The sequence below is a fragment of the Procambarus clarkii genome, chromosome 32 (assembly GCF_040958095.1).
Source record: "Procambarus clarkii isolate CNS0578487 chromosome 32, FALCON_Pclarkii_2.0, whole genome shotgun sequence".
NCBI lineage: Eukaryota > Metazoa > Arthropoda > Malacostraca > Decapoda > Cambaridae > Procambarus > Procambarus clarkii.
The window spans coordinates 12,628,198-12,652,000 of record NC_091181.1 but is presented as its reverse complement, the minus strand read 5'-3'; the positions used below and the strand labels follow the sequence as shown (position 1 = coordinate 12,652,000).

The 23,803-nt window shown below is 47.6% G+C and overlaps 1 protein-coding gene across 1 annotated transcript in view; it reads left to right on the top strand.

The window, feature by feature from the left end:
- Positions 1–4,457: 4,457 nt before the first annotated feature.
- The window catches only part of LOC123759264 (uncharacterized), a 263,874-nt gene continuing 244,528 nt past the window's right edge, over positions 4,458–23,803 (top strand). Inside the window, exon 1 of the mRNA XM_069334785.1 lies at positions 4,458–4,702. Coding sequence (XP_069190886.1) covers positions 4,458–4,702 — 245 coding nt within the window. The remainder of the gene's footprint in view (positions 4,703–23,803) is intronic.

The window sequence follows — 23,803 nt, the reverse complement described above, 5'->3', positions numbered from 1 at the left end:
TATTAAGCAAGTAAGGCAAGATTTACCCTCCTTGAACCGATGTTGGCGGGTTGTCACGTTGGAGGCCCTTTTGTCTGTCTCTTCGATTTGTCACGAAGTGTACTCACCTAGTTTTGCTTGCGGGGGTTGAGCTCTGGCTTTGGTCCCGCTTCTTAACCGTCAGTCTACTGGTGCACAGACTCCTGAGCTTCTATGTTTATGTGTGTACTCACCTAGTTGTGCTTGCGGTGGTTGAGCTCTGGCTCTTTGGTCCCGCCTCTCAACCGTCAATCAACAGGTGTACAGGTTCCTGACCCTATTGGGCTCTATCATATCTACACTTGAAACTGTGTATGGAGTCAGCCTCCACCACATCACTTCCTAATACATTCCATTTGTCAACCACTCTGACACTAAAAATGTTCTTTCTAATATCTGTGTATGTGTGTACTCAACTATATGTACTTACCTATTTGTGCTTGCGGGGGTTGAGCATTGGCTTTTTGGTCCCGCTTTTCAACCGTCAATCAACTGGTGTACAGATTTCTGAGCCTACTGGGCTCTATCATATCAATATTTGAAACTGTGTATGGAGTCACCCTCCACTACATCATTGCATTCCACCTGTCAACCACTCTGACACTATAAAAGTTCTTTCTAATATCTCTGTGGCTCATTTGGGCACTCAGCTTCCACCTGTGTCCCCTTAGTCCGTGTGCCACTTGTTTTAGTTATTTATTTATATATATACAAGACGGTACATTGGGGGTTAACAGAGACCATAGATTTAAGTTGAATTTACATTCTTGTAAAGCCACTAGCACGCATAGCATTTCGGGCAAGTTTTTAAACTAACAGATAATTTTTAGATAATTAACAGTAAAATTGACAGCAAATGTTTACAGGTACTTTACAGCTTTACTTTATAGGTACAGATGATTTTAAGTAGAAAAATTAGAGTAAATTTAAAAAAAAAAAATTACAGGTACATTGCAAAAAATTTTGATACAAAAGCAGATTAGAATAATACACAATAATAACAATACACAATGATGAACAAGGATTACTTGTGTTAAATAGCTTGTTTTTATCTACCCTATCAATTCCATTAAGAACCTTGAATGTGGTAATCATGTCCCCGTTAACTTTTCTGTCTTCCAGCGACGTGAGGTTTAATTCCCGTAAGCTCGCCTCGTTGCTCATACCTCTCAGCTCGGGTACTAGTCTGGTGGCAAACCATTAACCTTTTCCATTTTAGTCTTATCCTTGACTAGAGATGGACTCCATGCTGGAGCCGCATACTCCAGGATTGGTCTGACATATGTGGTATATAATGTTCTGAAAGATTCCTTACACAAGTTTTTAAACGCCGTTCTTATGTTAGCCAACCTGGCATATGCCGCTGATGTTATTCTCTTGATATGAGCTTCGTGGGACAGGTCTGGGGTGATATCAACCCCCAGGTCTTTCTCTCTCTCTGACTCTTGAAGTATTTCATTTCTTAAATGATACCTTGTGTCTGGTCTTCTGCTCCCTACACCTATCCTCATTACATTACATTTGCTTCAGTTAAACTCTAACAACCATTTGTTCGACCAGTCCTGCAGCTTGTCCAGGTCGTCTTGGAGCCTCAAGCTGTCCTCCTCTGTCTTAATCCTTTTCATAAGAATGGAATTTCATTCCTCATAAGAGAGGAATGAGTCTATATCCACTGGGAGATCATTTACGTATATCTGAAACAGGAAAGGTCTGAGTACAGAGCCCTGTAGGAGTCCACTGGTGACTTCACACCAATCTGAGGTCTCGCCCCTCACTGTAACTCTCTGCTTCCTATTGCTTAGGTACTCCCTTATCCACTGGAGCGCCCGACCAGTTACTTCTGCCTGTTTCTCCAGCTTATGTATTAGCCTTTTATGGGGTATTGTGTCAAAGGCTTTCCGGCAGTCCAAAAAAATGCAGTCCGCCCATCCTTCTCTTTCTTGTGTGTGTGTACTCACCTAGTTGTGTCTGCTGGGTCGAGCATTGACTCTTGGATCCCGCCTGTGTGTATGTATGTGTGTGTGTGTGTACTCACCTAATTGTGCTTGCGGGGGTTGAGCTCTGGCTCTTTGGTCCCGCCTCTCAACCGTCAATCAACTGGTGTACAGATTCCTGAGCCTACTGGGCTCTATCATATCTACATTTGAAACTGTGTATGGAGTCAGCCTCCACCACATCACTTCCTAGTGCATTCCATTTACTAACTACTCTGACACTGAAAAAGTTCTTTCTAACGTCTCTGTAGCTCATTTGGGTACTCAGCTTCCACCTGTGTCCCCTTGTTTGCTTCCCACCAGTGTTGAATAGTTCATCCTTGTTTACCCGGTCGATTCCCCTGAGGATTTTGTAGGTTGTGATCATGTCCCCCCTTACTCTTCTGTCTTCCAGTGTCGTAAGGTGCATTTCCCGCAGCCTTTCCTCATAACTCATGCCTCTTAGTTCTGGGACTAGTCTAGTAGCATACCTTTGGACTTTTTCCAGCTTCGTCTTGTGCTTGACAAGGTACGGGCTCCATGCTGGGGCCGCATACTCCAGGATTGGTCTTACATGTGTGGTGTACAAGATTCTAAATGATTCCTTACACAGGTTCATGAACGCCGTTCTGATGTTAGCCAGCCTCGTATATGCCGCAGACGTTATTCTCTTTATGTGGGCTTCAGGAGACAGGTTTGGTGTGATATCAACTCTTAGATCTTTCTCTCTGTCTGTTTCATTAAGTACTTCATCTCCTATTCTGTATCCTGTGCCTGGCCTCCTGTTTCCACTTCCTAGTTTCATTGCTTTGCATTTACTCGGGTTGAACTTCAACAGCCATTTGTTGGACCATTCACTCAGTCTATCCAGGTCATCTTGTAGCCTCCTACTATCATCCTCTGTTTCAATCCTCCTCATAATTTTTGCATCGTCGGCAAACATTGAGAGGAACGAATCTATACCCTCTGGGAGATCATTTACATATACCAGAAACAGTATAGGTCCAAGGACTGACCCCTGCGGGACTCCACTTGTGACGTCTCGCCAATCTGAGACCTCACCCCTCACACAGACTCGTTGTCTCCTGTTGCTTAGGTATTCCTCTATCCACCGGAGTACCTTCCCTCTCACTCCAGCCTGCATCTCCAACTTTCGCACTAGCCTCTTGTGTGGCACTGTATCAAAGGCTTTCTGACAATCCAAAAATATGCAGTCTGCCCACCCTTCTCTTTCTTGCCTTATTTTTGTTGCCTGGTCGTAGAATTCAAGTAACCCTGTGAGGCAGGACCTGCCATCCCTGAACCCATGTTGATGCTGTGTTACAAAGTTCCTTCGCTCCAGATGCTCCACTAGTTTTTTTCGCACAATCTTCTCCATCAGCTTGCATGGTATGCAGGTTAGGGACACTGGCCTGTAGTTCAGTGCCTCCTGTCTATCCCCTTTCTTGTATATCGGGACTACGTTAGCTGCTTTCCAAATATCTGGCAGTTCCCCTGTTGCCAGTGATTTGTTATACAGTATGGAGAGTGGTAGGCTCAGTTCTCTTGCTCCTTCCTTTAGAACCCAAGGGGAGATTCCATCTGGGCCTATAGCCTTTGTCACGTCCAACTCTAGTAAACACTTCCTTACTTCCCCACTGGTAATCTCAAACTCTTCCAGTGGTTGCTGGTTAGCTATTCCCTCACTTACCTCTGGAATTTCTCCTTGTTCTAAGGTGAAGAGCTCCTGGAATTTCTTATTCAATTCCTCACACACTTCCTTGTCATTTGTAGTGAATCCTTCCGCCCCTATCCTTAATCTCATAACCTGTTCCTTTACTGCTGTTTTTCTCCTAATGTGGCTATGCAACAATTTAGGCTGAGTCTTTGCCTTGCTTGCGATGTCATTTTCGTATTGTCTTTCTGCCTCTCTTCTCATCCTGACATATTCATTCCTGGCATTCTGGTATCTTTCTCTGCTCTCCAGTGTCCTGTTATTCCTATAGTTTCTCCATGCCCTTTTACTTTGCTGCTTAGCTAGCCTACATCTTTGATTAAACCATGGGTTTCTCATCTTCATTTCTCTGTTTTCCTTTTGGACTGGGACAAACTTGTTCGCTGCGTCCTTGCACTTCTGCGTGATGTAATCCATCATATCTTGGGCCGTCTTTCCCCTGAGCTCTGTTTTCCATGCTATATCTGTTAGGAATTTTCTTATCCCCTCATAGTTTCCCTTTCGGTATGCTAACCTTTTGGTTTCGGTATCCCTCCTCGAGTTCAATAACCCTTCTTCAATCAAGTACTCAAACACCAGTACGTGTGTGTGTGTGTGTGTGTGTGTGTGTGTGTGTGTGTGTGTGTGTGTGTGTGTGTGTGTGTGTGTGTGTGTGTGTGTGTGTGTGTGTGTGTGTGTGTGTGCGCGTGTGTGTGTGTGCGTAAGTGCCTGTGTGTAATTATATCAGCATTACCCATATGTTTCAGGGGAAAATGGCATTCCTTCGAAAACGGATGATATGCTGTAAAGCATTGATGGTGTTGGCCCTGGTAGTGATGATATCACAAACACCTGGCGGTGACAGCTGTTACTTGGACCAGGCTGATGGTGAGGCGACTGGCGACCTGGACCAGGTGGGCTTGATAGTGACGCAGGTCCTAGTTCACAATTTTCCTGGGTGCCACCTGGTGCTTCTGACTCTCAGCTCACACTCCCGAACATTTCCCAGTGTTCTCAGGTGAGTTTAGGTGAGCGAATTCTAAAGGCGCTTATTTTCAAACTATCCCGATGTCGATCGGATAAAAAATGAATTTTATGCAAATATTTTTGTAGTGGACGCGAGTAATGTCCACGGCTAGGAGTCAAGAGAAAAAAATGGACGTGATCGGTGTCCAAAGCGAGCGATAGTGTAATGTGTTGATCTTGTTGTCACAATCAGGAAGTAATTAGAGTATAAATGAAAAAGAATGTAATTGCTTGACAAGAGCTCTCAACTATCTCTCATTAGGGACATGCGTTTGTTTCCCACTAACACATGACAGTATCATTTCATTCAACTCGTCGCTAGGAAGAATACTTTTCACTCACAAAAGTATTGCATAATATAATTTATAATTTAAGAGTGCTCTTGCATCATAGTATAATTGGAAGAGGGTTTCTCCACTTGTCATATATGTTCGAGGTTGACTAAAAAATAAATATTAACTGTAAAATGTATTACACTTATAAATTTACACAACGTTTTGAATAAACAAGGTTCGTTCTCAAATGAGGAGACAGGAGTTGTTGTTGTTTTAGATTCAGTTATTCGGAACATAAAGTTCCAAGTAGCACGGGCTATTGTGTGCCCGCTCCTGTGCCAGGAGTGGGGCTGTAACTCAGGAGAGACAGGAGTTGTTGTTGTTGTTGTTTTAGATTTACCTACTCAGCAAGAAATGTCTATGTAGCACGAGCTATAGTGAGCCCGTAATTGAGTTCGGTTTTCCCGATAACCTTGTTACTGTGATGTTTGGGTCAAAACTTAAGTGGAGGTTGGTTTTTCTCCATTTCCCCCGTTTCATTTTCACTTCTGTTTTAATCTTGTTTTAATAACATTATATTGGTGGTGGATGTAGATGCACTAGTGACTCCCATTTTCAACTGCTTTTCTAACCATTGTAGTCGCTGTGGATTTTTCCTCTAATGCAGCTGCTGTCATTGCATTATTGTTGAGTTTGATGCGCAGGGCTTCAGTTGCTTCATATTCCAGTAAATAGTGTAATAGTGGCGCCTCTGCACCTGTTCCACAAATATGACACTCTTAAAATATTGGGTTTATTACCTCCCAGCAGCACTTGTAACCACGTCTGTGTATGGCTACTGTTATGACCCGGAGGGAGCCGGTCGGCCGAGTGGACAGCACGCGGGACTTGTGATCCTGTGGTCCTGGGTTCGATCCCAGGCGCCGGCGAGAAACAATGGGCAGAGTTTCTTTCACCCTATGCCCCTGTTACCTAGCAGTAAAAAATAGGAACCTGGGTGTTAGTCAGCTGTCACGGGCTGCTTCCTGGGGGTGGAGGCCTGGTCGAGGACCGGGCCACGGGGACACTAAAGCCCCGAAATCATCTCAAGATAACCTCAAGATAACCCCATGAAGCCTGGGTGGAAGGAGCCGACCCCAGTGAGAGTTATTCGGCCTCCTGGACCTGGTTGAGAAGTCAGAGAAAAGATGTATATATTAAATATATAATATATGCCAGTGAATAATTAAAAAATATGAGATGGAGGATGAGCATGTAAATAAGTGACATGAAATGAGATGTTGATACTTTGGTGACATGAATCAAGTAGGCGGTTATGTGTAAAGCTTGTTGGACGACTTAATGTACTCAAGTCAGCAGCAGAAGAGATGTAAGGCGGTCATAACGAAACTTTGTTGGATGTCTTAGAGGACGACATCTGGGAGCTCTGCAGCTAAGTGCCCTCGACATAAAAATTCTGATGTAAGCTAATATAACAATTGTTACAGTGGTTGCCTGTGCTTGATCGTGTGCCCAGCGATCATGGCAAGTGTTTATGTATATAGTACATATATTGTGAGCTAGTGAGCTAAAAATAAGAGAGTAGAGATAGGAAAACATGCTGGAGGGGGGTGGGGAGTGATACGTTCGCCTTCGCCGAAGGTTAAGCGCTGACTGAGAGGGGAAGGCTACAGCCTTGCGACCAGGGAGGCGGCCAGCGACATGTCTGGACATGTTCCCAAGTGGACCCGTCCAGGATGGGGGAGGACCATTACGGCGACGCAATAGTGTTTAAAGAGATGTCGGATGGAGGAGTTTTATTCTCTGTGAATACATTTAATTATGTTTTGTTAGGAAAACTTTTATTATGGCATAACAATGGATTTGCAGATTTTTGTGGGAGAACTGCAACGTTTGTGTGGGAGAACTGCAACGTTTGTGTGGGAGAACTGCAACGTTTGTGTGGGAGAACTGCAACGTTTGTGTGGGAGAACTGCAACGTTTGTGTGGGAGAACTGCAACGTTTGTGTGGGAGAACTGCAACGTTTGTGTGGGAGAACTGCAACGTTTGTGTGGGAGAACTGCAACGTTTGTGTGGGAGAACTGCAACGTTTGTGTGGGAGAACTGCAACGTTTGGGTGGGAGAACTGCAACGTTTGTGTGGGAGAACTGCATCGTTTGTGTGGGAGAACAGCAACGTTTGTGTGGAGAACTGCAACGTTTGGGTGGGAGAACTGCAACGTTTGTGTGGGAGAACTGCAACGTTTGTGTGGGAGAACTGCAACGTTTGGGTGGGAGAACTGCAACGTTTGTGTGGGAGAACTGCAACGTTTGTGTGGGAGAACTGCAACGTTTGGGTGGGAGAACTGCAACGTTTGTGTGGGAGAACTGCAACGTTTGTGTGGGAGAACTGCAACGTTTGTGTGGAGAACTGCAACGTTTGGGTGGGAGAACTGCAACGTTTGTGTGGGAGAACTGCAACGTTTGTGTGGGAGAACTGCAACGTTTGGGTGGGAGAACTGCAACGTTTGTGTGGGAGAACTGCAACGTTTGTGTGGGAGAACTGCAACGTTTGTGTGGGAGAACTGCAACGTTTGTGTGGGAGAACTGCAACGTTTGTGTGGGAGAACTGCAACGTTTGTGTGGGAGAACTGCAACGTTTGTGTGGGAGAACTGCAACGTTTGTGTGGGAGAACTGCAACGTTTGTGTGGGAGAACTGCAACGTTTGTGTGGGAGAACTGCAACGTTTGTGTGGGAGAACTGCAACGTTTGGGTGGGAGAACTGCAACGTTTGGGTTGGGGAACTACGATGGTTTGTCTGGGAGAAGTTAGTGAGAGCACTACATACCAGAGGAGGAGTGTATGCTGAACTCCAAGTGTGAGCCTAAACTCATAGTGGGAGCCGAACAGCAAGGTGGTGCAGGACTTCCAAGTTGAGGAGTGGAACTCCAGAAACATAGTCAATCTTTGAGTCGTGTATGGAGCAACACGTCGTTTGTGTGAAGAGTTTGGAGAGAGCTTCACTGACATTTAAAGAGGACTTTGTCATGTTCACAGAAAACGGTACCATCCGTTTTCTATGTGCGGCGGCTCAGACGCCAGCAGAGAGGTAAACAATAGAGCGTACAGGACGCCCGCCAAGCTTGGTAGCTACTAGTCATGTATCATTATAAGTATTAAAGTCAGTAACCAAGCAATGGCTTTATATCAACCCTACAACCAAGACTTCCTCAGCTACACACAAACACCACACTGGCGACGAGGATGAACTATGAACGCAGGTATTTGTTCAGCTTAAAAAAACGAGAGAGAAGCATGCTGTCTCGCCCGGAGGAGGAAGAGAAGCTGTCAGTGAGCACCATACCCAATGCTGTGTGCTAACTGATGCTGTGTGCTAACTGATGCTGTGTGCTAACTGATGCTGTGTGCTAACTGATGCTGTGTGCTAACTGATGCTGTGTGCTAACTGATGCTGTGTGCTAACCCAAGCTATGTGATAACCAATGCTATGTGCTGACTGAAGCTGTGTACTGAGGAATCTGCCGACGCTGTGTACGAAACGACACTTTGATGCTGTATACAAAACCCGATGTTTTGTATACGAAACGCGCTATGTGCTACAATTCTTCACGCTGTGCTCACCTAGTTGTGTTTGCGGGGATGAGCTCTGGCTCTTTGGTCCCACCTCTCAACCATCAATCAACAGGTGTACAGATTCCTGAGCCTATTGAGCTCTATCATATCTACACTTGAAACTGTGTATGGAGTCAGCCTCCACCACATCACTTCCTAATGCATTCCATTTGTCAACCACTCTGACACTAAAAAAGTTCTTTCTAATATCTCTGTGGCTCATTTGGGCACTCAGTTTCCACCTGTGTCCCCTTGTGCGTGTGCCCCTTGTGTTAAATAGCCTGTCTTTATCTACACTGTTAATTCCCTTCAGAATCTTGAATGTGGTGATCATGTCCCCCTAACTCTTCTGTCTTCCAGCGAAGTGAGGTTTAATTCCCGTAGTCTCTCCTCGTAGCTCATACCTCTAAGCTCGGGTACTAGTCTGGTAGCAAACCTTTGAACCTTTTCCAGTTTAGTCTTATCCTTGACTAGATATGGACTCCATGCTGGGGCTGCATACTCCAGGATTGGCCTGACATATGTGGTATACAAAGTTCTGAATGATTATTTACACAAGTTTCTGAATGCCGTTCGTATGTTGGCCAGCCTGGCATATGTCGCTGATGTTATCCTTTTGATATGTGCTGCAGGAGACAGGTCTGGCGTGATATCAACCCCCAAGTCTTTTTCTTTCTGACTCCTGAAGAATTTCCTCTCCCAGATGATATCTTGTATCTGGCCTCCTGCTCCCTACACATATCTTCATTACATTACATTTGGTTGGGTTAAACTCTAACAACCATTTGTTGGACCATTCTTTCAGCTTGTCTAGGTCTTCTTGAAGCCTCAAACAGTTCTCTTCTGTTTTAATCCTTCTCATAATTTTTGCATCGTCCGCAAACATTGAGAGAAATGAATCGATAACCTCCGGGAGATCATTTACATATATCAGAAACAAGATAGGACCGAGTACAGAGCCCTGTGCGACTCCACTGATGACTTGACGCCAATCGGAGGTCTCACCCCTCACCGTAACTCTCTGCTTCCTATTGCTTAGGTACTCTCTTATTCACTGCAGTACCCAACCAGCTACACCTGCCTGTCTCTCCAGCTTATGTACCAGCCTCTTATGCGGTACTGTGTCAAAGACTTTCCGACAATCCAAGAAAATGCAGTCCGCCCAGCCCTCTCTTTCTTGCTTAATCTTTGTCACCTGATCGTAGAATTCTATCAAGCCTGTAAGGCAAGATTTACCCTCCCTGAACCCATGTTGGCGATTTGTCACGAAGTCCTTTCTCTCCAGATGTATTACCAGGTTTTTTCTCACGATCTTCTCCATCACCTTGCATGGTATACAAGTCAAGGACACTGGCCTGTAGTTCAGTGCCTCTTGCCTGTCGCCCTTTTTGTATATTGGGACCACATTCGCCGTCTTCCATATTTCTGGTAGGTCTCCCGTCTCCAGTGACTTACTATACACTATGGAGAGTGGCAAGCAGAGTGCCTCTGCACACTCTTTCAATATCCATGGTGAGATCCCATCTGGATCAACAGCCTTTCTAACATCCAGATCCAGCAGGTGTCTCTTGACCTCCTCTCTCGTAATTTCGAACTCCTCCAAGGCCGCCTGGTTTACCTCCCTTTCTCCTAGCACAGTGACCTCACCTTGTTCTATTGTGAAGACCTCCTGGAACTTCTTGTTGAGTTCTTCACACACCTCTCTGTCATTCTCTGTATACCTGTCCTCTCCTGTTCTAAGTTTCAATACCTGTTCTTTCACTGTTGTTTTCCTTCTGATGTGACTGTGGAGTAGCTTTGGTTCGGTCTTGGCTTTGTTTGCTATATCATTTTCAAAACTTTTCTCTGCTTCTCTTCTCACCCTGACGTACTCATTCCTGGTTCTCTGGTATCTCTCTCTCTGCTTTCTGGTGTTCTGTTATTCCGGAAGTTCCTCCACGCCCTTTTGTTCAGTTTCTTCGCTTCCATACATGCCCTATTATACCATGGATTCTTCTGTTGCTTCTCGGATTTTTCCCTTTGGGCCGGGATGAACCTGTTTACTGCCTCCTGACACTTTTGGGTAACATAGTCCATTATACCCTGTACAGACTTGTCTCTGAGGTCTGTGTCCCAAGGTATTTCACTTAGGAAACTTCTCATCTGTTCATAATTCCCCTTTCGGTATGCCAGCCTTTTGATTTCTAGTTTTTTTTTTGGAGAGATACTTCCTAGCTCTACCAGGTACTCAAAGTTCAATACACTTGGTCACTCATTCCCAAGGGCACTTCCATCTTAACTTCCCTTACATCCCACTCATTTAGGGTAAATATCAAATCAAGCATTGCTGGTTCATCTTCTCCTCTCATTCTTGTTGGTTTTTTGATGTGCTGGCTTAGAAAGTTTCTTGTTGCCACGTCCAGCAGCTTAGCTCTCCATGTTTCTAGTCCTCCATACGGGTCTCTGTTCTCCCAATCTAACTGTGAACAGACTGCTGACAACTGCTTTACCAACTGCAGCCAACTGCTGTACCAACTGCTAACAACTGCTGTACCAACTGCTGACAAATGCTGTGTTGTTGTGAGTAGGAACAACACATGTACACAAGGGCTAGGTAAGAAGTCAGTTGCTGTTGTATTGTGCACTGCTGTGAAATTTTGCATTAAAATTCTTGTGTGCTTTACAAAATTAAAGTAATTACAGTGAATTCTTAACTAACATATACAGTGCAGTAAGTGTTTAATATTCTGAGGAACATTTAAGTGATAAGTTTACATTTATACAGTAAAAATAGCAAATATACCTCAGTTTCCTGCATTTGATCCTGACTGTGACCAGACAAACCTGTCACAGAGGTGGGTCAAATGGCTTAAAAGGTTTGAAAATTTGTTGATAGTTTCTGACATCAAAAGTGCTGAAAGAAAGCGTGCCTTTCTACTTCATTATGTAGGTTATCAAGTTTGTGACATCTTTGATACACTGAAAGACACTGGTGGTGCCAAAGCTTATGACATTGCCAAAGCCAAATTAACCGAGCACTTCAAACCAAGACAAAATACTGCAATGGAAATTATCCATTTCAGGAGAGCCAGACAACTCTCTAATGAAACCGTTGATCAATACCACACACGTCTGCAGGGTTTAGCAGCCCATTGTGAGTTTGCTGATGTTGACAAAGAAATCAAACAGCAAATAATTGAAACATGCACATCTACACGTCTCCGTCGAAGAGCTCTAGAACTTGTTGATGATGACAGTTCTCTTACCAAGGTACTAGATATTGCTCGTCGAATGGAAGATGCTGCACGTGATGCTCGTGTCATGGAGTGCAGTGCCAACAACGGTTCTGCCACTGTTACTAACAGTGATGAGGTTATCTTGAGGTTATCTTGAGATGATTTCGGGGCTTTAGTGTCCCCGCGGCCCGGTCCTCGACCAGGCCTCCACCCCCAGGAAGCAGCCCGTGATAGCTGACTAACTCCCAGGTACCTATTTACTGCTAGGTAACAGGGGCATTCAGGGTGAAAGAAACTTTGCCCATTTGTTTCTGCCTCGTGCGGGAATCGAACCCGCGCCACAGAATTACGAGTCCTGCGCGCTAGTCCTGCGAGGTACGTAAGGTTCAGGAAGGACACCGTGATCATAGAAGATATCATGGCAAACCTAACAGTAATTTGAGCCGAGAACCGTATCACAACTGGAGTCAAGGAACAAGACTCAAGCAGTCACAACGACCCACATCAGAGGGTGTCAACAATAAATGTTACAATTGTGGAGGAGACTACCCACACCAAGATAATGTTTGTCCTGCTCAAGGTAAGAAGTGCTATGAGTGTGGGAAACTAGGTCATTTTGGTGCTGTGTCGTTCCGCACTAAAGAAACCACAGTCAGTGAATAAAAGCACTGTACGAGGATCAGGTTATAGGGGTCGAGGTAGTAAACACAATATTGCCCCTCATATCCAGAATGTTAATAATGTACAAAACAACATTTCATTACAACCAGTCTCTGATGACAGTGAATGTGATTATATTTATGGAGTACAATCAATCACAGAATGGAATGATCTTCCAAACAACCCAGAGACTATAGTACACATTGCTGGTATTTGTCTCAACGTTCTCATTGACACTGGATCAAACATTGACACCATTGCTGAGTGCCATTATGAAAAATTTAAAAAACAGTTCCCAAAGCTTGAGAACTATAATGGCAAAGCCACTGCCTATGCTTCAAAGGTAGCCTTGCCAGTGATTGGAACTTTCACTGCAGAGATTAAGTCAAAGATTGCAATGCTCACTACTACATTCCATGTTGTTAGGAATGCAAAGGAGTCTTTACTCAGTTACAAGACTTCAACCAAATTGGGGCCACTTCAGCTTTCTAATGCTGTAGCAGTAGAATCTGCAAACAATGTTGATGGTATTGTTGCTGAATTTTTTGATCGATTTGAACCAATGGATTGTTATACTGATAGCAAAGTTCATCTGCACATCAACCCAGATGTAATTCAAGTTGCCGAGGAATATGTACACTCTGTAACCTGTGATGCAGTCCCTAAGGCTCTCACTCTTGATGAAATCCGTACTACTGAAATCCGGTAGTGGGAAATCCGGACCACTACCAACTGGAGAGTACTTGATGGTAGTCATTGATGATCACTCACGTTATCCAGAAGTAGAAATCATCACTTCCACATCTGCAAAGGCTGTCATCCCGAAACTCGACAAGATCTTTTCAAATTTTGGCATTCCTGAAGTTGTCACGACGGACAATGGACCGCCACTCAATGAACAAGACTTCATCAACCTTGCTGAGCATACTGGATTCAAACACCGCCGTGTGATGCCACTACATCCTCAAGCAAATGGAGAAGTTGAGAGATTCATGCAACCTCTCATGAAAGCGGTACGCTGTGCTCATGCCGAAGGACGAACCTGGAAACAAGCTATGTATGTTTTTCTCAGGAACTACCGTGCAACACCGCATGGAACACTGGGCAAGTCGCCTGGCGAACTTTTATTTGGACGTCCTATGAGGATCGCACTACCCGTCATGCCAGCCGAGGTAACGGATAAACGTCTCGCTCAGAAGATGCAGTAGCCAAGGGCAAAATGAAAATTTCTCATGATCAACGTGCAAAGGAACAATTCATAAAGGTTGGAGTCACTGTTCTAGTTAAAAAGAAAAAAAGAGGGAAACCTAGATATGCCGTATGATACAAAACCATATAAAGTGATTAGTGTAAAAGGAACTATGGTAACAGCTAGTAATAGAGATCATAGTATAACACGTAATATGGCTTATTTCAAGATGATTCCAACTAGTGTAGAAAATGATGAAGTGCAAAGTCGTGCAAAAGAAAAAGAAAAAAATAGTTATAACCCTACAAACAAGTCATGAAGGGATAGTCTTGTATTTAAGGACTCTCGTCCTAAACGTCATGTTAAACGCCCTACACGATTTGATGATTAATTGTGTTCCTATGTAATGCAAAGTATTTACCTATTATGCTAAACTAAATTTAATATTGTTTGAATAATGCAGATATCTCATTCAATATTTTGTAACTTTGTATTACAGTTTCTTTCATGTTTGTTTAACATTGCATATGTATTTTTAACATTGAAATCCTGTGTGATAAAGATTAAGTTGTTTAAATTCTTTGTGTGCTTAATTAATGTTAAATGTATGCAATATCTCTTGATATGTTAATAACTTACTTTGTGTCAATAACTTTGCTTTGTGCTACAAGCATGGTAGACATCCTGTATTCATTCTTTTTAAAGAAAAGGAGGGATGTCATGTTCACAGAAAACGGTACCATCCGTTTTCTTTGTGCGGCGGCTCAGACGCCAGTAGAGAGGTAAACGAGGAGCGTACAGGACGCCCACCAAGCTTGGTAACTACTAGTCATGTAATTGTTTATAAGTATTAAAGTCAATAACCAAGCAATGGCTTTATATCAACCCTACAACCAAGACTTCCTCAGCTACACACAAACACCACAGACTTCATTGCAGTTGATTGGAGGAACTGCAGGAGTTCCTTACAGAATATTTTGAGGACCCATATGATGATTGTAGTAGGAGACCTCGGGTATTGGAACAGAGGATCATATGGACCTTGAGGTTTAAGTGAGTGCTTGATTACGTTTTGGCATGAAAGGCGCAGTGCAAGGTGAGAGATTGATGCATTTTGTAGAGTAGGAAATATGTGAAATGTTTTATTGTGCCATGTATTGCAGCCTAAAGCAGTGAAGGGAACAGAAGGTCGTAAGCCGAAGTTTAAGTAGCAGCCTGATTCATTTATAAGTTGGAGACATAAGGCGATATCGGAGCGTTATCAGTTGATAGCAGCCTAAGAAGTTGTATTGTTTTATAACTTTTCCTGTATCTATACTGTGTGTGTTATATTGTATTAGATCTTATGTTTGTTAGCTGGCTTTTGCTCCTGTCCTGGTGAGGCTTCCTGGCTAGAGAGAGAGAGAGAGAGAGAGAGAGAGAGAGAGAGAGAGAGAGACGACTATAACTTGGGTGAGAGTGGACTATAATTAACTTAGAGGGATTGAGAGATCATCCCACAGTAAGGAGAGTGCAGGGAGTCACAGCGACTCAAGAACGGGAGTGTACTCATAACAACTAGGCAGTGAGAGCTGTGCACCCCTGAATAAAGGTGATGCTGAACCCCTCTCCCCAGAACCTGATGCTTACCAGGGTGATCTCCTAAATAATTGCAAGCTTTCCAGTGTCCATTGCTGGTCGACCGGCGGTAGTAGGAGTGTGGCTGCCGAGGTCAGCTGTTTGTTCTGTCAGGGAGTGGTTGGGACCTCTGTTCGACGGCAAGCTAATAATAGGTTGGTTATAATAACCAAGTTTCATTGTATGTATAAAGAAACCTCTCCCAACACCCTCCACCCTCTAATATACTGCAATGTCTCTGGATATATTTTTGCCAGGCCAGAAGGAGTTGTACCCAGTGGCTAGTTCATACCACATCACAGTGGATCTTCCTTCCGCTACTTTGGCTCTGTGGCGACTTTTAATAGTTGGGATTATTTTCTTCTTGATTTGTTCATTAATCTGTGAGAAACTTGGAGGTATTTTAATCTGTACAACAGGTAGAGCAGTGGCAGGTTTTGCTAGTGAGTTTACCTTTTCATTACCACCTATGCCAATGTAGGGAGCTGGTTGGCCGAGCGGACAGCACGCTGGACTTGTGATCCTGTGGTACCGGGTTCCATCCCGGGCGCCAGCGAGAAACAATGGGCAGAGTTTCTTTCACCCTATGCCCCTGTTACCTAGCAGTAAAATAGGTACCTGGGTGTTAGTCAGCTGTCACGGGCTGCTTCCTGAGGGTGGAGGCCTGGTCGAGGACCGGGCCGCGGGGACACTAAAGCCCCGAAATCATCTCAAGATAACCTCAAGATGTGACTTTAAATAAAATTTAGGGTGATTGAGAGGCATAGAATGTGTGCTTCTTTTCCTATATGTAGTATATCTGTGATGAGAATATACAAGGTGCAAATTTATCTTAAATATACATTTGAAAGAGATAAAGTTGTGCGTGGGTTAAAGTGAATGAAGGAAACTATCAGGGGAAAGCGCCAAGCCATTACGACTATATAACACTTGGAAGGGGTCAGATAAGGATTTGGGATGGGACGGTGGGGTTGGGGGAAGGAATGGTTTCCAACCACTTGGACTGTCGGGGATTGAACGCCGACCTTCATGAAGCTAATCAAACACTGGGTAAGGCGGTGGGCAGGGAGAACTCGCCCACCGAGAAAATAGAGGAGAGTTACGTTGTCTTATCTCGTTAATTCTCGTTAAATTTTCTTCTTCTTCTTGTCAGTCCGCCTCTGCTTGTCAGGGAAAACATTAGTATTAGTTGTATCACCAGGTCTGTGATCCTCTGGCTCACACTCCGTTGCTTCATCTCATGATAAAGTTGCCGTCCTGGAGGCACTTGATCTACAGTGAATTGCATGCAGTGTTCTTAACGAACTTGGACCTGGCTGTTCTGCTGGGAAGATCTACCAGAGAGAAATGTCTACTAATAGTGGTTAGTGGGTACTGGAAGTTAGTGGAATGAGATGTTCCTCAGCATGTTTTGTGTATATCTATATTGCCTAATGTCAGCTGTTGCAACCCTCGGATGTCCCTCACACCAACAAATAGAAGGATGGATCAAGATATACGGAGTCACGGAGGCAATTATACCATTCCGTGAAGGGTACTCTTCCCATCCAACGAGCAGACATCATGATCGACGTTGTCTGCTGACATAAGTACAGCAGAGTTTTCCTCAACAATAAACGAGCAACTCACCACAGAATCAAGACAGTGACCACAGGACGCACAGTAACACCACGGTGACCACAGGACGCAGAGTAACACCACCGTGACCACAGGACGCAGAGTAACACCACCGTGACCACAGGACGCAGAGTAACACCACCGTGACCACAGGACGCAGAGTAACACCACCGTGACCACAGGACGCAGTGTAACACCACCGTGACCACAGGACGCAGAGTAACACCACCGTGACCACAGGACGCAGAGTAACAGCACCGTGACCACAGGACGCAGAGTAACACCACCGTGACCACAGGACGCAGTGCAACACCACCGTGACCACAGGACGCAGAGTAACACCACCGTGACCACAGGACGCAGAGTAACAGCACCGTGACCACAGGACGCAGAGTAACACCACCGTGACCACAAGACGCAGAGTAATACCACAGTGACCACAGGACGCAGAGTAACACCACCGTGACAACAGGATGCAGAGTAACACCACCGTGACCACAGGACGCAGAGTAACACCACCGTGACTACAGGACGCAGAGTAACACCACCGTGACCACAGGACGCAGAGTAACACCACCGTGACCACAGGACGCAGAGTAACACCACCGTGACCACAGAGTAACACGACCGTGACCACAGGACGGCGAGTAACACCACCGTGACCACAGGACGCAGTAACAACACCGTGACCACAGGACGCAGAGTAACACCACCGTGACCACAGGACGCAGTAACACCACCGTGACCACAGGACGCAGAATAACACCACCGTGACCACAGAGTAACACCACCGTGACCACAGGACACAGAGTAACACCACCGTGACCACAGGACGCAGAGTACACCACCGTGACCACAGGACGCAGAAACACCACCGTGACCACAGGACGCAGAGTAACACCACCGTGACCACAGGACGCAGAGTAACACCACCGTGACCACAGGACGCAGAGTAACACCACCGTGACCACTGAATTCAGAGTAACACCACCGTGACCACAGGACGCAGAGTAACACCACCGTGACCACAGGACGCAGAGTAACACCACCGTGACCACAGGACGCAGAGTAACACCACCGTGACCACAGAGTAACACCACCGTGACCACAGAGTAACACCACCGAGTCCACAAAGTAACACCACCGTGACCACAGAGAAACACCACCGTGAACACAGGACTCAGTGTAACACCACCGTGACCACAGGACGCAGTGTAACACCACCGTAACCATAGGACACACAGTAACACCACCCTAATCACTAGACGCAGAGTAACACCACAGTGACCACAGGACTCAGTGTAACATCACCGTGACCACAGGACGCAGTGTAACACCACCGTGACCACAGGACGCAGTGTAACACCACCGTAACCATAGGACACACAGTAACACCACCGTGACCACAGGACGCAGAGTAACACCACCGTGACCACAGGACGCAGAGTAACACCACCGTTACCATAGGACGCAGTGTAACACCACCGTGACCACAGGACGCACAGTAACACCACCGTGACCACAGGACGCACAGTAACACCACCGTGACCATAGGAAGCAGAGTAACACCACCGTGACCACAGGACGCACAGTAAAACCACCGTGACCACAGGACGCACAGTAACACCACGGTGACCACAGGACGCACAGTAACACCACCGTGACCACAGGACGCAGAGTAACACCACCGTGACCACAGGACGCAGAGTAACACCACCGTGACCACAGGACGCAGAGTAACACCACCGGGACCACAAGACGCAGAGTAAAACCACCGTGACCACAGGACGCAGAGTAACACCACCGTGACCACAGGACGCAGAGTAACACCACCGTGACAACAGGACGCAGAGTAACACCACCGTGACCACAGGACGCAGAGTAACACCACCGTGACCACAGGACGCAGAGTAATACCACAGTGACCACAGGACGCAGAGTAACACCACCGTGACAACAGGATGCAGAGTAACACCACCGTGACCACAGGACGCAGAGTAACACCACCGTGACTATAGGACGCAGAGTAACACCACCGTGACCACAGGACGCAGAGTAACACTACCGTGACCACAGGACGCAGAGTAACACCACCGTGACCACAGAGTAACACGACCGTGACCACAGGACGGCGAGTAACACCACCGTGACCACAGGACGCAGTAACAACACCGTGACCACAGGACGCAGAGTAACACCACCGTGACCACAGGACGCAGTAACACCACCGTGACCACAGGACGCAGAATAACACCACCGTGAAAACAGAGTAACACCACCGTGACCACAGGACACAGAGTAACACCACCGTGACCACAGAACGCAGAGTAACACCACCGTGACCACAGGACGCAGAAACACCACCGTGAGCACAGGACGCAGAGTAACACCACCGTGACCACAGGACGCAGAGTAACACCACCGTGACCACAGGACGCAGAATAACACCACCGTGACCACTGAATTCAGAGTAACACCACCGTGACCACAGGACGCAGAGTAACACCACCGTGACCACAGGACGCAGAGTAACACCACCGTGACCACAGAGTAACACCACCGTGACCACAGAGTAACACCACCGAGTCCACAAAGTAACACCACCGTGACCACAGAGAAACACCACCGTGAACACAGGACTCAGTGTAACACCACCGTGACCACAGGACGCAGTGTAACACCACCGTAACCATAGGACACACAGTAACACCACCCTGATCACTGGACGCAGAGTAACACCACAGTGACCACAGGACTCAGTGTAACATCACCGTGACCACAGGACGCAGTGTAACACCACCGTGACCACAGGACGCAGTGTAACACCACCGTAACCATAGGACACACAGTAACACCACCGTGACCACAGGACGCAGAGTAACACCACCGTGACCACAGGACGCAGAGTAACACCACCGTGACCATAGGACGCAGTGTAACACCACCGTGACCACAGGACGCACAGTAACACCACCGTGACCACAGGACGCACAGTAACACCACCGTGACCATAGGAAGCAGAGTAACACCACCGTGACCACAGGACGCACAGTAAAACCACCGTGACCACAGGACGCACAGAAACACCACCGAGACCATAGGACGCAGAGTAACACCACCGTGACCACAGGACGCACAGCAGCACCACCGTGACCACAGGAGGCAGTGTAACACCACCGTGACCATAGGACGCAGAGTAACACCACCGTGACCACAGGACGCAGAGTAACACCACCGTGACCACAGGACGCACAGTAACACCACCGTGACCTCAGGACGCACAGTAACAACACCGTGACCACAGGACACACAGTAACACCACCGTGACCTCAGGACGCAGTGTAACACCACCGTGACAACAGGAAGCAAAGTAACAGAACCGTGACCATAGGACGCAGTGTAACACCACCGTGACCACAGGACGCAGAGTAACATCACCGTGACCACAGAGCGACACCACCGTGACCACAAAGAAACACCACCGTGACCACAGGACGCAGAGTAACACCACCGTGACCACTGGACGCAGAGTAACACCACCGTGACCACAGGACGCAGAGTAACACCACCGTGACCACAGGACGCAGAGTAACACCACAGTGACCACAGGACGCAGAGTAACACCACAGTGACCACAGGACGCAGAGTAACACCACCGTGACAACAGGATGCAGAGTAACACCACCGTGACCACAGGACGCAGAGTAACACCACCGTGACTACAGGACGCAGAGTAACACCACCGTGACCACAGGACGCAGAGTAACACCACCGTGACTACAGGACGCAGAGTAACACCACCGTGACCACAGGACGCAGAGTAACACCACCGTGACCACAGGACGCAGAGTAACACCACCGTGACCACAGAGTAACACGACCGTGACCACAGGACGGCGAGTAACACCACCGTGACCACAGGACGCAGTAACAACACCGTGACCACAGGACACAGAGTAACACCACCGTGACCACAGGACGCAGTAACACCACCGTGACCACAGGACGCAGAGTAACACCACCGTGACCACAGAGTAACACCACCGTGACCACAGGACACAGAGTAACACCACCGTGACCACAGGACGCAGAGTAACACTACCGTGACCACAGGACGCAGAGTAACACCACCGTGACCACAGGACGCAGAAACACCACCGTGACCACAGTACGCAGAGTAACACCACCGTGACCACAGGACGCAGTAACACCACTATGACCACAGGATGCAAAGTAACACCACCGTGACCACAGGACGCAGAGTAACACTCCGTGACTACAGGACGCAGTGTAACACCACCGTGACCACAGGACGCAGTGTAACACCACTGTGACCACAGGACGCAGAAACACCACTGTGACCGCAGGACGCAGAAACACCTCTGTGACCACAGGACGCAGAGAAACACCACCGTGACCACAGGACGCAAAGTAACACCACCGTGACCACAGGACGCAAAGTAACACCACTGTGACCCCAGGACGAAGAGTAACACCACCGTGACCACAGGACGCAGAGTAACACCACCGTGACCATAGAGTAACACCACCGTGACCACAGGACGCAGAGTAACACCGCCGTGACCCCAGGACGCAAAGTAACACCACCGTGACCACAGGACGAAGAGTAACACCACCGTGACCACAGGACGCAAAGTAACACCACCGTGACCCCAGGACGAAGAGTAACACCACCGTGACCACTGGACGAAGAGTAACACCACCGTGACCACAGGACGCAAAGTAACACCACCGTGACCCCAGGACGAAGAGTAACACCACCGTGACCACAGGACGGAGAGTAACACCACCGTTACCACAGAGTAACACCACCGTGACCACAGAGTAACACCATCGTGACCACAGGACGCAGAGTAACACCACCGTGACCACATGACGCAGAGTAACACCACCGTGACCACAGGACGCACAGTAACAACACCATGACCACAGGACGCAGAGTAACACCACCGTGACCACAGGACGCACAGTAACACCACCGTGACCACAGGACGCAGAGTAATACCACAGTGACCACAGGACGCAGAGTAACACCACCGTGACCACAGGACGCAGAGTACCACCACCGTGACCACCGGACGCAGAGTAACACCACCGTGACCACAGGACGCAGAGTAACTCCACGGTGACTACAGGACGCAGAGTAACACCACCGTGACCACAGGACGCAGAGTAACACCACCGTGAACATAGAGTAACACCACCGTGACCACAGGACGCAGAGTAACACCATTATAACCACAGGACGCAGAGTAACACCACCGTGACAACAGGACGCACAGTAACACCACCGTGACAACAGGACGCAGAGTAACACCACCGTGACCACCGGACGCACAGTAACACCACCGTGACCACAGGACGCAGAGCAAAACCTCCGTGACCACTGGACGCAGAGTAACACCACCGTGACCACAGGACGCAGAGTAACACCACCGTGACCACAGGACGCACAGTAACACCACCGTGACAACAGGACGCACAGTAACACCACCGTGACCACCGGACGCAGAGTAACACCACCGTGACCACAGGACGCAGAGTAACACCACCGTGACCACAGGACGCAGAGTAAAACCTCCGTGACCACTGGACGCAGATTAACATCACCGTGACCACAGGACGCACAGTAACACCACCGTGACCACAGGACGCACAGTAACACCACCGTGAACATAGAGTAACACCACCGTGACCACAGGACGCAGAGTAACACCACCATAACCACAGGACGCAGAGTAACACCACCGTGACCACAGGACGCAGAGTAACACCACCGTGACCACAGGACGCAGAGAAACACCACCATAACCACAGGACGCAGAGTAACACCACCGTGACCACAGGATGCAGAGTAACACCACCGTGACCACAGGATGCAGAGTAACACCACCGTGACCACATCACGCAGAGTAACACCACCGTGAACACAGAGTAACACCACCGAGACCACAGGACGCAGTAACACCACCGTGACCACAGGACGCAGAGTAACACCACCGTGACCACAGGACGCAGAGTAACACCACCGTGACCACAGGACGCAGAGTAACACCACCGTGACCACAGGACGCAGAGTAACACCACCGTGTCCACAGGACGCAGAGTAACACCACCGTGACAACAGGACGCAGAGTAACACCTCCGTGACCACCAAAGGCAGAGTAACACCACCGTGACCACAGGACGCAGAGTAACAACACCGTGACGACAGGACGCAGAGTAACACCACCGTGACCACAGGACGCAGAGTAACACCACCGTGACCACAGAGTAACACCACCGTGACCACAGGACGCAGAGTAACACCACCGTGACCACCGGACGCAGAGTAACACCACCGTGACCACAGGACGCAGAGTAACTCCGCGGTGACTACAGGACGCAGAGTAACACCACCGTGACCACAGGACGCAGAGTAACACCACCGTGAACATAGAGTAACACCACCGTGACCACAGGACGCAGAGTAACACCATTATAACCACAGGACGCAGAGTAACACCACCGTGACAACAGGACGCACAGTAACACCACCGTGACAACAGGACGCAGAGTAACACCACCGTGACCACCGGACGCACAGTAACACCACCGTGACCACAGGACGCAGAGTAAAACCTCCGTGACCACTGGACGCAGAGTAACACCACCGTGACCACAGGACGCAGAGTAACACCACTGTGACCACAGGACGCAGAGTAACACCACCGTGACCACAGGACGCACAGTAACACCACCGTGACAACAGGACGCACAGTAACACCACCGTGACCACCGGACGCAGAGTAACACCACCGTGACCACAGGACGCAGAGTAACACCACCGTGACCACAGGACGCAGAGTAAAACCTCCGTAACCACTGGACGCAGATTAACATCACC